Here is a 15,425-nt window from a genome sequence, read left to right as displayed (position 1 = left end):
AATATCCTGCTTTTGTTCACTGCAAGTAGCCTGGTCAGGCCCAGGAGAAAGCAGGCAGAGACACGAGCGTAGGCACGAAGAAGACAGCCACCCCGCCCGCTGAGAAAAACACCTGGATGGAGTGTGACACCACCAACGCACGTATCTGTGTCAAGGGATGCCTTTGAAGGGTACAGCTGGCTACAAGGCCAAAGTCACCATCACAGGTGTCTTTTAGGAATGTGAACAGCTGATAGAAGGACTGGTTATGGGTCTCTAAGCTCTGTTTTACCATAGGTCACAATGAGGCTCTTAGGAAGCTGGAGACTTTAGAGTCCTCGCCCAGCTATTAACATCGGCTGTCGCTTGAATATCAACCACATTTCAGCCTCTGTGTGAGGTGTCTTCCTCATGTTATCTTGACTCTTGACCACAACCATGCAAGGTGGTAGAACTGTCCCTGTTTTACAGACCAAAAGACTAAAAAACAAAGTCAAAGTCAAGTCATTTTGCAAAGATGCCCAAACACAGAAATGATGAAGCTAGAATCTGAACCTCTGTGTACTTGGCTAGAAAGCCCTCTCCACTGCAGGACATCATCTGAGTGACACAGCATGTCTTATTGTCTGTGACAAAGAGGATGGAGCCCTGACAGCTAAAGTCCCCTTTAGGATGCTTCTCTTTTAGCTCAAACAGTGACTAGAGGTTCACGGGCACAATTTGTTCACCCTCATGTATTCTGGTGCTCCATTCTCCAGCTTTCACCTGTCTTTTTAAAAAAAGAATCCAAAACATCGTCTGGAAATGTAAGGTGCTACTCAAAAATGTCCCATCTCAGATACTCAGAGGCCACCATATGTCCTTCCCAAAGCCAAAGCACGTTTTCTGGCTTTCGATTTCTGAAAGTTTCAAGTGAAAGTCAAAGTCTTCCCTGGCTGCAGGCCCAGGGGCACTCGGCTAGGTGTGGGAGAGCCGGGGTTGGAACCCTGGACTGAGGTTCTGGTCACCACAGCCTCCTAAGGAGCTTCAGTGTACAGAGCCAGGGGAGACCACCTTGACACCTACATGTACTCAGACTGTATGTAGGCGTCGAGGTTTGGAAGGACAACCTTCCAAACTTTTCTTCCAAAACAGTACAGAGAAGGCCAGCAGACACAGCCAGTGGTCACTTTGGTGTGTCAGGCACAGAGCCGCACTGAGACCTGAGTCAGCAGGGAATGCACAGAAAATCAGTTGAGACTTTCACCAAGAACTCTCATTACTAGCTGTCATCTAAGGTCAGTTACTTCTTGACTCTTCCCCTCAATTTCCTCAATAGTACTGGTGATAGTAACATCATTTTTTTTTTCTTTCTTAGGACTAGGGTTTGAACTCAGGGCTTCCCACTTGCAAACCAGGTGCTCTACCACTTGAGCCACACTTCCCGTCCATTTTGTTTGCAGTGGTTATTTTGGAGATGAGGAGCTCACCAACTATTTGCCCAGGCTGGTCTTGAACTGCAACCCTACCGATCTCAGCCTCCCAAGTAGCTAGGATTACAGGTGTGAGCAACTGGTGCTCAGCGATGCTAACTAATGCTACAGGATTAAGAGAATTACGTGACATACAAACATCCCATGATGCCTGCCTCACAGTGGGCGTCCATAAGTGTTCATTTCCTTCCCTCTCCAATTTGAGAATGCAAAAGACAACTGGAGACAGACCTTTTCCCTCCTATGTCCAGGCAACGATGGTCTGCTTCTTACCCAGAACTAAACAGGTTTGTGTAAGTAGAGAAGGAAGGTTCTGGAATGAATAATCTAATCAATCTAACTGATTCCTATCAATCAGGATACAGTTACTATGCATCCACAATAGAAGCCAAGTGAGATAGGCTCCACCCTCACACTCATCCAGATTCTTCAGACCAAATGTTTACAAGTAAATCCTCACCCTTACTGAGTAAGGGAACCTGGAAGTCATCATTATAGTGGATTTACACGTTAAAGCCCTCCCACGTCCTGGGGAAGGCTGGGCTGGGTGCTCCTTTTTAGTCTTCCCAAGAGTCAGTTCTGGCAAAGCTTTTTCCAGCCTCTTGCCTCTAAGCTCTCACTGGGCTGAGTAGGAGAAAGGAAAGCTCTCAGCCAGGTGCTGGTGGCTCATGCCTGTAATCCTAGCTACTTGGGAGGCTGAGACTGGGAGGATAGTGGGTCCAGGCTAGCCTGGGCAAATAGTTTGTGAGACCCCCATCTCCAAACTAATCAGAGAAAAATGGACTAGAGGTGTGGCTCCTGAGTTCAAATCCCAGTACCATAAAAAAAAAAAAAAGGAAGGAACCCTCCCTTTGCTATAGCCTTAGAACACAAGAAGTGGGGGCACCAAGTGTCCCCTAGGACCCCAAAGGCAGATATGACAGGGGCCTAGAGGACCTGGCCCACCAGAGTCTAGGTTTTTACCACAAAAGATCCACTTATTACTTCTGCAGACTCTGTGGATTGAAACAGTCTGCCAACTGAACTGCAATTATTATGGAATATGTTGTTATCCTGTTTTAAAAAAATAATCAAACACATAAGTCTCTGATCAGCAAGAAGTAAGTATTACTTACTTCTTGTGCATTGATATAGTTCCAATCAAAAGCCAGGAAGTGGAGAGTTTCAAGTAATTTGTGTAGTCACACCGCAGCTAAAGATAGGGCTTCCATTATTTGGAATTTTAAAAAAATGGTAAGGAGCCTGTATACCTCTGAGGAGCCATAGAAATTGCAGAGTTGGAAACCATTCACCTGATCCAAGTCCTCCATTTTCAGACAAGAAGAAAAAGAGTCCCAGTGGACCAAAGGCAAGCCACCAAATGTTACCGCTAAGCTGGGCAGGGTTAAGAATAATTTTCCTTTTAAACATCAATTGCTTTAGACTACAAAGATGCACTTGTTTTCTTCAAGAGATAATGTACAAACCAAGCTCATTAAATCAGTGTTGGACATTAAAGGACATTCTAGAAAAAGAAAAATCCTTTAAAGATCTCAGACAAAAAGACATTCCCTGTGGAGTGGTAGAGCGCCTGCCTACAAATTCGTGAGGCTCTGGGTTCAATCCCCACATGGCAAAACAAAACAAAAGAAAAAAAAAAAAAGGAAGAAAAAGAAAAGCCACTTTTAGTTTATGTCTTTTGTAAATTCCAATTTGAGGTGTCTTCTCAGTCAGGAGCACACCTGTGATTACTTTGCATCCTTCACGCCAGTAACAGGGGCAGGGAAAGGTGCCCTCTCTGTCAAGTGTGGCCTGCCAGGCAGGCGTGTATAGGGCAAAGACATGACATTCTTCATTCCCTGCACCCTCTTCCCTCCCTCACTTGGTCACGCCTGATCACGTCCCCGTGGAATCTGGTTACGTCACCTTCCTTGCAACCACAGCCCCCAGAACTCCTGTGGACTTTGTACTCCTCCAGAGACCTAAGGGTCAAGGACTTCTCTTGTTTGACAGAATCTGACAAGCGCCCTGCTCTGGAGCCCAGGAAGTCTAGCCCCTACTTCTACCAAGGAGGAAACTGAGGCCTCAGGAGGGAACTTGGTCAGAGCCCTGGAAGATGCCCTGTCATAAAGGAGGGAGCTGATGGCAGAACCAGCTTTCTGACCAGGCAGTGACTTAGCCTGAAGCCTGGTCTCTCCTCTGGAGCATAGAGCCCTGTGTGCTGGCTATCTTTTTAGAGGTGACTTCAGGAATGTGACCTCTTATTTAGGGGAGGGCAGAGGGTCTACAGTAGTCAGTGAGTCAGTACCCCCTTGACTCCAGCTGGGCAAACAGAGCTTGGGGAATGGAGATGAGGTCACCAGGTTCCCCAGAGGGGCTGAGGCAGAATAAGACAAAGGACAGCTGGACCTGGGTGACACTGGAGAGCTGGTCCTCAAAGGTCCAGGCTGAGAGTTCATTGTCTGCTCTAGGTCCAGGCCCTGGCAAGTAATGTCCTCATCCCTCAAAGATTAAAAGAAGCACAGTGTTCCTTTCCCAAAGCTGCCTTTCCAGGATTTAGAGGACAAGAAATATCGAGGCCCTGAATGAGTGGCTACTGAAGTTCTTGACATCTTGATTCTGCATTCGAGATGCTTCCTATTCCCTCTTTTGCTCTCTGCTGGGAAAGGAAAAGAAACCTGAGAAGGCCCCTGGGGGAGATGTGGAGAGAGGGAGTCCTGTCCCAACAAGGATAAGAAACTCAGAGAGTCAGAAAAAGCTGGCTAGGGAGGTCTTCTGTTTCCACTGTGGAAACTGGTTGTCTCATCTGTAAAATGGGTATAGAACACCTTTTAGGCCTGAGAGATGAAGGCATAAAGCTATAGAGTCAGTGTTCGGGACCACCCCCTCCCCCAATCCAGCCGCTTCCCCCATTCTACCATGTTAGTCAGCGTCTGGCCACCTGACCAGTAAGTATTCCAGCAGCCAGATCTGAGCAAGGAGCTGAACTGGGGAAGCCTACAGAAAAAGCCAACCTCCAGGACCACTGGTGAGGGGGAGGCAGCTGTTGAAACAACAGATTTCTCCCAAAGAATAAAAACAAGCCCCACCCCAGCCAGGAATGGCTCCATTCAGAAGGGACCCAGAGGGCCAGAAACCCTCTGGGGAGTTTCTGTTGGAGGTAGGGTGGGGCAGTGAGCGAAGAAAGGCAGGTCAGAGGAAGAAAGTTTCCACACCTCCCTCTGAGAAGCCCTACAGAGAGGGAGTCCCCCGCCTCCCAGGCCTGGGGACTGCCAGGTGTGGGGGCCAGCCAGCAACTCCACTCCCCAGGCAAGCCAGAGACAAATGTGCCTGCCATAAGAGAACGAACGTTTATAGGGTGCCTACTGTGTACCAGGCTACCCACACCCAGGACTTGCCAGCTCCCAGAGTTTGGTAAAACCTGCCCATCCTGCTTGTTGGGACAAATTCCTGGGCAGGCAGCAAGGCCCGCAGGTAAGACGTGAAAGCTGGAGGAACAGCACTGTATTTGTGTCTTTCCCTGGAAACAGAGGTCAGCGGCATGTTTTGGAGGCTCTTCCAGGTGTGTCTGACAGTGACACAGGAGTCCCCAGGAGATTCCTTCTGCACTATCCCTCGCCTCACTGTTTCTAGGACATGGTGGGGTGGTCTTCACCAGGCCACTTCTGTTTGGGTATAAGCTCTACTGGCTTCTGCCTGGCAGAACTGATGGCTCGGGTATAAGTGAGGTGGGAGAGGCAGATTCAGGGAGGCCCCTGCCCTGCCCTGCCCTGCCCTGCCCTGGGGACCAGGGGCCAGGAGAGAAGGAGGGGAAGAGGACTCACCGAAAGGGGTCTCTGGAGGTGAAGTAAGCCGGGACCGACAAGTAACTCCCCATCTTCTTCCCACACCAGATAATCAGGCTAAGCTGCAAACCCGTCAGGGAGAGCCTCGGGCTGGCTGTAGGCAGCCACCATGACAGGCCTGGTGGCCCGTTCCCGGCACCTCTGACTGGGGCAGACAGCCCAGCTCACCTCTCCCTTCGGAGTGGTAGCAGAAGGAGCAGCGTGAGGACTCCAGGCCACTTGTCCCCCGGCAGACTCTCACGGGGGCTCATGGCTGGGATGGCTCCGCCCTAGTTCTTGATCTCAGAAGCTTGGGTGGCCTCTGGGGACCCCGGGAGAACCACCTCTGCCGAGACTAGACACACACAGGCATTCTTGGGCAGGGGCCGGTGACTAGCTGAGAAAGAAACGCTGCTGTCAACTTAGCCTTCTTTTTCAGTCCCACCCCAAGCGAGGGAGGGAGGGAGGAAGAGGAGGGGCTCCTGCAGAACCGAGGTGTGTGGTTGGAGCAGCTGTTAGGAAACAGACCTTGCAGCAAGGGGTGGAGCCGGGCCGAACGAGGCTGCAGGCAGGCGCTGCAGACAATACTAGGTCTGGCCAGGGCTGGCCAGGGCTTGGCTGAGCGTTCATCCCCGAGCTCGGGGCAGGACAGTACAGGACAGGGACGGCGCATCTGACTCTAAATGCAAGCCTAGCTTGCAGAGCTGCCCAAAGGACAGTAACTCTTGCTCAGAGGGGAAGGAATGGACAGGATGCCAGCTCCAGGCAGAGCCACGCCCCCCCAGGAGCAAGGGGGTGGGGTGGTGGTGGTGGTGGTGGTGGTCGTGGTGGTGAACCTGTGGCAGGAGCTCCAGAGGGTCATCCTGTGCTCTCTCTTTGGCGTTAGGGCTCCCTTCCACTCTGTCTGATCTGGGGACAGCCCCAAGAGCCAAGAGCTGGCCTTGTGGGGGCTACCACCTCCACTCTGGGGCAGGGCTGTGCTGCAGACGAAGAAACCAAGGTCTAGGCTATTAGTTGACACCTCCATGTGGCACGCTCTTACTTCTGTGACACAGGAATTATTCCCACATTCAGGAAAGTGAGGCGATAGGAGATTAGGTGACTCATTCAAAGTCAAAAAGCCAGTCAGTGGCAGGGGTGGGACTTAAAAGCAGGCCCAGAGGATTCCAGTGCTACCAGACTTCACTGTGCCTCTTTAAGGGGAAACACCTTCCAGAGGTGACGCTGAGGCCCAGGTCACCTGTGAGCTCTCATTCATTCATTCCATCCATTCTCAGATGTCACCCACTGGTCTCCGTGGGTAGTGGTGCTTCTTCCACAGTATCCTGCATAACTGTGCTTCTTGAACTGCAAAGCCCTGGATTGCCTAGGGGGATGAAGGGCCCTGGTGTCTGGAATGCGGGCACACTTGACAGCCTTAGCAGAAGAGCCCCAGCTGTGAGGCTGCCCAAAGTGGAGCCAACCATCAAGAAAGCCCCTTACGTCCCTGCCTGTGGGGCTGTGAAGGAAAAAACAGGGCTGCTGGAGGAGGCCTCGGAACACCTACACTTCACTGTTGGACTTGGGACAGTGACACAGGCACTCTCCCAGCTGGATTCCCCACCCACTCCCCACTGGAAAAAGCCAGAGTCAGTCACCCAGCAGCTACTGCCAGTCCTTGTGAACCACGGCAGGAAGATCCGTGACAAAGGCTCCTGGGTTAAAAGGGAGTCTTTTCCCAATCCTGCAGCAGGGCAAGGGGCAGCAACATGTGTGTTGAGAGAGACTGGGCTGTATCCTGATAATAAACCCTCTCTTTATTGAACCCTTAGTAGGTTTCAGGCCCCATGCTAAGTGCTCCCCACCTATCTTCTATCATGTTTAAATCGCCAGTGCATAGGGTGGATGTAATACCCATTTAACAGATGAGAAAACTGAGGTTCCGAGGGATTTTGTCACTAGTCTGAAAACAAACACCTGATAAGTAGTGACACAGGGTTTCAAACCCAGTAAGTATGTCTCTAGGGCAGGGGTCAGTGAGGAAACTTTTTCTGTGAATGCGAAAGTGTGAATATTTTAGGTTCTGCACATCATACAGACTCTGTCACCGCTACTCAACTGTGCCATTAGCAGCCATATATAAAACATAAGCAAACAGATATGGCTGAGTTCCAGTAAAACTTTATTTGTGGACACTGACATTTCAATTTCATACAACTTTCATGTATCATGAAATCGTCTTGCACTTTTCCCCCTCAACCATTTAAAAATGTAAAAATCACAGGCAGTATGAAACCAGGCAATTTGCCTACAAGCCTGTGTTCCAGGCCACAGAGCTCGACCATCCTGAGTTCTGCCTGTAACAGTGAGGAACAGCTCTGGCAAAACTCAAGCCACATCTCCCTCCCACCACCCAGACACAACACTGCAGACCGGGAGGGAAGCAGCCAAGAGGAGCGAGCGCAGGATGGGTGCTTACCACGCACCAGACACGGCTCTAATCCCCACTCTTGGGTAGTGCTGTGATCCCCCTTCTTTACAGACGAAGTAACCCAAACCGAGGCACAGAGAGGTTAAATCGCTTGCCTGAGGTCATCTAGTTAGCTGTATAAGAGAGAAGTGAGGCCAGGATTCGAACCTAGACTAGACAGGACAGACTGCTGTCTACCATGCTGCAGTGGCGCTCAGCCTGGGCCCACAGCCAGACTGTCTGGGTTTGAATGCGACAAGGCACGGCGCGTCAGCCCTTGGCACTGAGTCTGGAACACATTAAGGGTTGATAAATGTTAGCTGTTAATATCATTAAGACTATTGTTACAGCTTCTACGGATGGGCTGGCTATGTGGCCATTAGCAAGTCCCTGCCTCTGTCTGGACCTCGGCTGGGTCTCTAAACTGCTTCCAGTTTCAACACTGTTTCAGCCCTATGAGGGTCCAGTGGGCTCGCTGTTTTCCTGGCGACTCCAGCCCAGTTTAGACCTCCTGGGCCAGCCTGAGTGGGATTAGGATCCTTGGCCTGGAGGCCACACAAGAGCCACAGCGGAGGCGCGGCGGGAGGGAAGGCAACAGCACACACGATACTGAAAGGGTGGGGGGCTGCCCAGCTGGTGGGCTGCGAGCTCTCTTTCCTTCAGCTACAGAGCCAACTATTTCTCACCAAAAGTCTATTGTGTTCCCCTGTAATTCGATCAGGCAACGAAAGGGGCCCCAAACTAAGTCTGGAACTAGCAAATGATCTTCTAATTCACCCTCTGATTTCCCTCTGATGAACAGCGTGCAAATGGAAGAAAACGCAAGCCACAGAGAAAGCGGGGCCAGAGAGCCCGTCGTGAGCATAACTCCTCTTGACATATCACCCGGCTCTGCTGCTGCAGTGGCGGCGGGCGCTGTGAGTCGGTGTCTAGGAATGTGAGCGGGAGGCTGCAGGCCTTCTCCTCTCCCCCCACTCCTCTTACAAAGGGTTCGGGGGTGGGGGACTGCTGAGAGGGCTTCTCAGTGCCACCAAAAGTGCTTTCCCCTGGAAGAGCAGTCTCCCCATGTCCGAGCTGAAGCGGAAGCCCCTCCCAGGTGGGATGCACCTGAACCCCATAAATCCAGCGTGCAGGAGGAACCTCTGAAGGATTGATCACAAGGGTGATAAACTGCTGGCTGCTCAGCCCCAAGCGTGCGGTTCTTTAGGGCCCACGTGAAAGGGCCCAAACCACCCAGAACTAGGAGATGGAAAGTTATACTGGAGGAAGCCCCTCCACACACTCCATCCTGGAGACTGGTCTTGGAGGGAGAGCAGCTCTTCCAGGTCCCTAGGGCAGCTGGCAGAGCATTCAGCAGTCACGTCTGCCAGAGGCAACTGCAGGGACGCCAGGACAGGCAGTTACGGGCGGGGAGAAAATGGCAGGAGAGGTGCTAATCTCCTGCACATTTCACAAGTGGGAAACCTGGCGAGAAGCCGAATAAACTGAGACTCGGGGCTTCGAGGTGTCTGCATCTGCGACACGCTGGACAACAATGGCCGCCCAGGCCTGCAGCCCCAAGCGAACGCTCTAGCCAGGAGTGGAGAATGAATGAATCACTCCAACCTCTCCGTGGAAGGAGCTCTGGCGAAATAATCCAAAACCCAGCAAGCTGAGTTTGACGAGGCCCTCTACTGGCAGGGAGGACTCCAAACGGAAGGGCGCGCTGGGGACTCTGGAGCCTCAAAGCCCTGGGCCTTCAGCATGGTGACCCCGCCCCCGCTGGCTAGCTCTCTCTTTTTTTTTTTGGATATATTGGTTGTATGGGGGGGGATTCATTGTGACCATCCCAAATAGGCTTACATTGCTCCCAATAACCATTTCTCCTGCCTCTGCTCCTCCCCTCCTCCTCCTTCTTCAATTTTTAAAATTAGGATATATTCACTGTATGGGGGGATTCATGTGACAATTCCAGATAGGCTTATATTGCACGCTGGTTAGAACACCGCCCCCCAGCTCCTCCCCTCTTCAAACTACTTTCCACACTACAGTAGCAGTTGTCTTTTTAAAACAGGGACCCAGAAATTCCACTGCTAGACATTTTGCCTAGAGAAATATTCTTACAAATGCTCAGACGTGTTCAAACAGTACAGCACTGTTTACTGCTAAAAGATTAGGAACAATCCGTGTGTCTGTCCATCATCGGGGGTAGGTTAAATATAACACGTCCACGAAGCAGAATACTACACAGCTGTTACAAATAACGAGGGAGCTCCTAGATAGCAAAGTGGAAATTGTTAGTGAAAAGTCCAAGCTTCAAAGACAGTAATCCTATTGTTTAAAAAGTCTGCATGTAACCATGGCGACCACCTGGCTGACCCCCGGATGGTTCCTCCTTTACAGTAGTGAGACAGAGGCAGGGATGAGAGCGCCTGAGTTTGCTACCATTTCCGTTTTACACTGAAGTGCTGCTCACAAAGGAACAGCAGGAAAAAGAAGTCCCGTGTTGAGAGCAAACCCCTCACTCTTTTTCCCAACGGCAAAGCTCGCCAGGTGCCCTGCACGCAGGATACAGGGCTGTCGCTTCAGGTTCCCTACCAGGGCAGCTGCTTTGCACACTCTGCTGCCCCTCTCCTCTTGATCAGACCATGTGAGGTTCTCCCTGCTAGTCCCCAAACCTCTACTCTCAGCTCCTTCTGCAGCCCCCATGTCGCCAGCCGGCAGATGCCTGTCCATCCCAGTTACAACAGAATAACTCCTTCTCTAGGCATGTCCCAGGCCCACCACACTTGGGAAAGCGTTTGTGTCTACATCTGTCTGCTGCCAGATCAAACTACAGGAAGGCAGGTGATGGGACTTTCTGTTTCTTGGCACAGAGGGTATCCACAGACGCCTAGTAAGTAAACATGATTCCAGAACCTAATATAGGCAACTGTGGTACTAGAAGAGTGATAAGCAATGTTTACAAAGCATTTTCAGTTTGCAATGGGCTTTTATGCTTACGAACTTCGTCCTTCACAACCTCTCAAGGGGCACACACAGCATAGGCAGGGAAAGGGAAGCTGGCAGATGTGAGAGAACTGATCCAAATTTGCATAGCTGCGAAGAGCAGGACTGAGGTAAAAGCTGGATTTGCTGCCTTGATACTACAGGAGCTGGAACTGCAGGGGATGTTGAGCCCTTGCACCTGGTTTTTCCAGATTCTTACTGTCAGGGTATCATGCTATCAAGTGCCTTGGAAATCCGTGAGAGGGTCTGGTAACAAGCAAGCCAGTGAAGACACGAAGGCTAGTCTAGCTGGTCATTACTGATTACTGGCTGCGGGGTGCCAGGGATCAGCTTCTTTTCTAGGTGCTCACTGCCTACCTAGTCCATCATCTATCGGCCCAGAGTTTTTGTGGAATCACATGAAAGATTATAAGTTCACTTTTTCCAGGATTTTTTTTTAAATAAAACCTGGCCAGTTTTATCTCACCAACAGATCCTTGGCACCTGATACACAGTAGGCATGAAAGGACTGGCTACAGGGAACTGCTTCCTCTCCCTAGTCTCTCCAGAGTTACTAGTGATTCCCTTAACGTCTTTCTTCCTCTTTTTTCAGTGCATCAGGAAATAACATCTCTGATCGAAAAACACTTACCATGTAACTGGATGCCATCACCATCTTGGGCTTCTCATTCTTCAATTCTAATTATTACAAGTTCATGAGCAGTAAAACACAGGATTGGACTACATAAGATTCTATCCAGATGCCAAGTTCTGTACTCTTCTCTTTGATTCCCGGATGGCTTAGCCAAGTAGGGTGGCTCACCTGTAGTCCCAGCAACTCAGGAGGCTGGGATAGGAGGACCACTTGAGCTAGGAGTTTAAGGCCAGCCTGGGAAACATATGGAGAACACACTCCTCCCCGCCAAAAAAAATGATGTCTTTTACCTGGTGTCTGTTATATGATGTTGCATTACTGAATTAGTAGATATTAGCTCTTGCTCTAGAAAACACCGAGTTTCAGGAGCCAGGCATGGAGGTGGGCTTGCTCACCCGTGCTCTCATTTAATCCTCTTGTGATGCAACAAAGGTTCTTCTCAAAGAGAGAACGTTATTGCCCAAGGTCACAGGCCTAGAAGTTGGCAAAGCTGGAATTTCACTCCAGTTTAGACTCCAAGTACAAAACACTAAAGCTGCCTCAAGTAACTATTTTATTCTTGCGGTTTGATTTACAGTAGCATTGTTCAGAGTGTGACTGAAGAAACAGTTATCCTGGACTCCTCTGGGCAGACTGAAAATGAAGATTCCTGGGCTCTACCCCAGGCACACAGAATCGGTGTCACTCTGACTCTTAAGAGCCTGCATTGGAACAAGCCTCAGTGCTTCTGCACCTTGGAACTTGAAAACCACGGCTTTCCTCTTTCCTAAGTGTTTCTACACTTGATTTCCTCTCCATTGCCTACAAACACCGAGAGGCAAGCAGGACAGATTGCCAATATTCCCTTATTACAAATGAGGATGCACAGAGACAGAGTTTCATCTTCTAATTCTTTTTGTTTTTTTTGTGGATGGGACTGGGGTTTGAACTCAGGGTTTCACAATTGTAAAGCAGGTGGTTCTACTATTTGTGCCATGCCTTCAGTCCATTTTGCTCTGGTTATTTTGGAGATGGGGTTGTGTGAACTATTTGCCTAGGGCTGGCCTTGAACTGCGATCCTCCGGATCTCAGCCTTCCAAGTAGCTGGGATTACAGGCGTATGTAAGTCTGTAGTGTTTTGTGACTGACATTTTGCTGGGCCTTGGCTTGCTGGGGTCCTTTCATGTTCTGGTGCCATTCTTACTCATCTGTAACCCGTAGTAGCTGCCTCTCTCCTTCCTCACTAACACTGAAGTAAGGCCAGGAAATGCTATAAAAAAGGTAATTCGAGAAGAAGACAGGGCGAAGAGCCGCCTCTGGGACTAGGGGTGTAGCCCTTTCCTAGCATGCATGAGGCGCTGGGTTCTATCTCCAGCACTGGAAAAAAAAAAGTTGCCTCTTGAACTAAAACAAGCTCCAAACAAACACACAACTTCTGACACAGTTGTTTTTCTACAGGAGTGAGTGCTCCTGACAGAGTGCAATGGAGGGCCTTTGGCTGTGATCACAGAGGTTTCAGAGCACTGTCACAGGAAGGCATAGCCAGAACTTGCCTGAAATGCAGAAGATGACCTTAATTCAAGCCTGGCATGAGGTGCTTGGGGGGTTTCGGTAATGGTGAGTGTGAAGAAAGAGAATTTGTCAGCACCGCTCCAGCACTTCTGGGGTCAGGGGGCAATCCTAGCCTTTGGGGGGATGGAGGGTTGCAGGGGAGAAGGGGGGAGAAATAAAGCAAACAGCACAGTGTGTTGTAGATGTAAAAGGCAGGCTATCTCTTGAGGCCCTACGGTTTAACACTCAGGGATGACATTTATTGGCTGAGGTCTTACTCTGTCACCTACCTCAAAAGAAAAGCTCTTGCTTCTAGGAAAACATTGTAGAGTGAGGAGATGGTGAGGGTGCACTGGGAGGGTCTTACTCTGGTATCCGAAAAATCATTTGACAAACAGTCATTCAACAACAAACACTCTGAGTGCCTGCTGCCTTCAAGGCAGTGTGCTAAGCCCTGGGATACAGAGATGAATTAGATACGGCTCCACCCTTGGAGAATTTTATACTCCAAGAGTGCAGCTAGATGTGTAAACAAATACTGACGTCTATAACTGAAGTATGAGGAAGATAACAAAGAGGGAGACAAAGTGTCTGCTGATTGGTGGGGAGGGATGAGAGTGGACTGGATGAGGGAGGTGCTCTGCCACAGAGGACAGGATGTATCGGCTGACTGTAACAGGCTGATTGCCAGGCAGACAAGAGGCTTCCAGCTTGAAGGAACAGCATGTGCAAATGCACTGAGGCATGAAGGAGCCTGGGATGTTCACATAACAGTGAGTCTATCCATTAGCTGCAGTGCAGGGCACATTAGGGGCATATTAGGGCAGTGATGGGAGAGGAGCCTGGGGCAGGGAGAAAGCGCAGGGGCAGATCATCAAACACCACACCTGCCTGACTACAGTGAGGGGCTAGCAGAGGTATTTAGTGTACAGAGGATCCCAGTGAACAGGACACAAAGTCTGAAAAACCAAAGAGGATGCTGGTTTTCAGTTGCTGGCTTGGCTCTCTGAACGGGCATTTATGTCTCATTTTACAGCTGGCTGTGTACATGTCCACATGGAGTCTGCTGGATACTGCTAACCAGTTTCTACCAACAGCAGACTATGCCTTTGTTTTAAGGCCACATCTCTGCTGCCTTGGTCATTTTAACAGCTGAGATTTGTCTGGATGGGCTGTAAGCACCTAGAATGGGATCACAACCCTGCAGGTAGTCATCCACTGTTGCTTCAATGATATGATGATTAGAAAATACAGGAGCCGAGGACATGGCTCAGGGGCAGAATGCTTGCCTAACATGAGGCCCTGGGTTTGACTTCCTAGTAGTGCAAAAAAACCCCAAAAAAACCAAAACCAAAAAGCAATGTCTGCGATTCAGGGTCAAGTGCTTTGCTCACACATTCTTCTTCTGGCTTCACTGGGGGATACTTCCTTTGGACACCTCAACAAATCCCAAGGCAATGCCAGCAGAGCCCTTGCCTGCAGAAGACTTGAGAACTTGTCCTGGTTAACAATGAACTTGCTGTGTGATCTTAGGTAAGCCATTAAACAAAAACATCCCACACTTAGCACATGGATGCTAGAAGGCACAATGGGCATAGTGACAGGAAGGCTGGCTGATCAGCCAGAGACGCTCGGAAGCTGGCACCTTGGAGAATGAGCCTCACTGAGGCTTGATTTCAACTGGACGTCATAATAACTAGAGAGGTAAAGACATGCTGTGATTCTTCCCTAGCTACTTATTGAAGTCACTGTCCTCTTATGAAATGATGATTGAAATCAGGGCACCCACATCCTCTGCACAGTTACTGCTTCCAGATTCTTCCCGTTATCAAGAATCCCACAGTTGGGCATAGTGGTGGGTGCATGCCTGTAGTTCCAGCTATATGAGAGACTGAGGTAGGAAAAGCGATTGAGTCAAGAGTTCAAAACCAATCTGGGCAACACAGTGAGACCCTGTCTCAAAAAAAGGAATCCCAGGAAGCTGAATTAGTCACCAGAAGGTCGCTCTGTGAGCATGGAATTAAAGGGAAACAAAGGACCATGAAGAGATTTTTATCCTCGGTAGTGGTGAGTCAGCCAAACCAGCCCTGGCTCCAACAAAGGGCCCTTTTCCGGTGTCCAAACCAGATTCAGCATCTCTAGCTGGGCACGTCACCAGCTCTGTCTCACTGACTTCATTTTCTGTTTTACTGCTGGACATTTACTGATTGTGATACTGGTTTTTAAATGATATTTTAATTGGAAAAATCATTACTTCTCAGATATGTGGAATGATTACCAATTCAGCCCTGGGAGACAATTGGCCATTTAGTCACTAACCCCAAAGAGTGCTCACTCGGTGCGAGGACCTGTTCCCAGCTACACATGACTTCACTCATTTACCCCTCACTGTAACAGTGGGAGGTACTGAGTAAGTCAGTATCTCCACTTACAGAGGAGGAAATGAAATGAAGCACAGACAGGGTAAGTAACCTGCCCAAAGGACACAGCGTGTAAGTGGCAGAACCAGGATTTGAGCTCAAGCAGTTTGGTTCTAGAATCCAAGGTCTGAACTACCACGTGGTGCTGCT

At 49.7% G+C, this 15,425-nt stretch overlaps 1 protein-coding gene across 6 annotated transcripts in view; it reads right to left on the bottom strand.

Annotated features, from left to right (window-relative positions):
- Positions 1–15,425, bottom strand: part of Limk2 (LIM domain kinase 2) — a 61,546-nt gene that overhangs the window by 25,088 nt on the left and 21,033 nt on the right. The window contains exon 1 of one of the 6 annotated variants that reach the window (XM_074060524.1): positions 5,255–5,711. The exons of 4 other annotated variants lie outside the window; for them this stretch is intronic. In XM_074060524.1, the coding sequence (XP_073916625.1) occupies positions 5,255–5,307 (53 nt within the window). In that variant the 5' untranslated portion in view covers positions 5,308–5,711. Of the gene's footprint in view, positions 1–5,254; positions 5,712–15,425 lie in introns of those variants that run through there. One more of the 6 variants, XM_074060525.1, reaches the window with a different exon arrangement.

Source organism: Castor canadensis, chromosome 18 (assembly GCF_047511655.1).
Source record: "Castor canadensis chromosome 18, mCasCan1.hap1v2, whole genome shotgun sequence".
NCBI lineage: Eukaryota > Metazoa > Chordata > Mammalia > Rodentia > Castoridae > Castor > Castor canadensis.
Note: the sequence above shows the minus strand (reverse complement) of the source record. Positions and strands in the feature narration are given on the sequence as shown.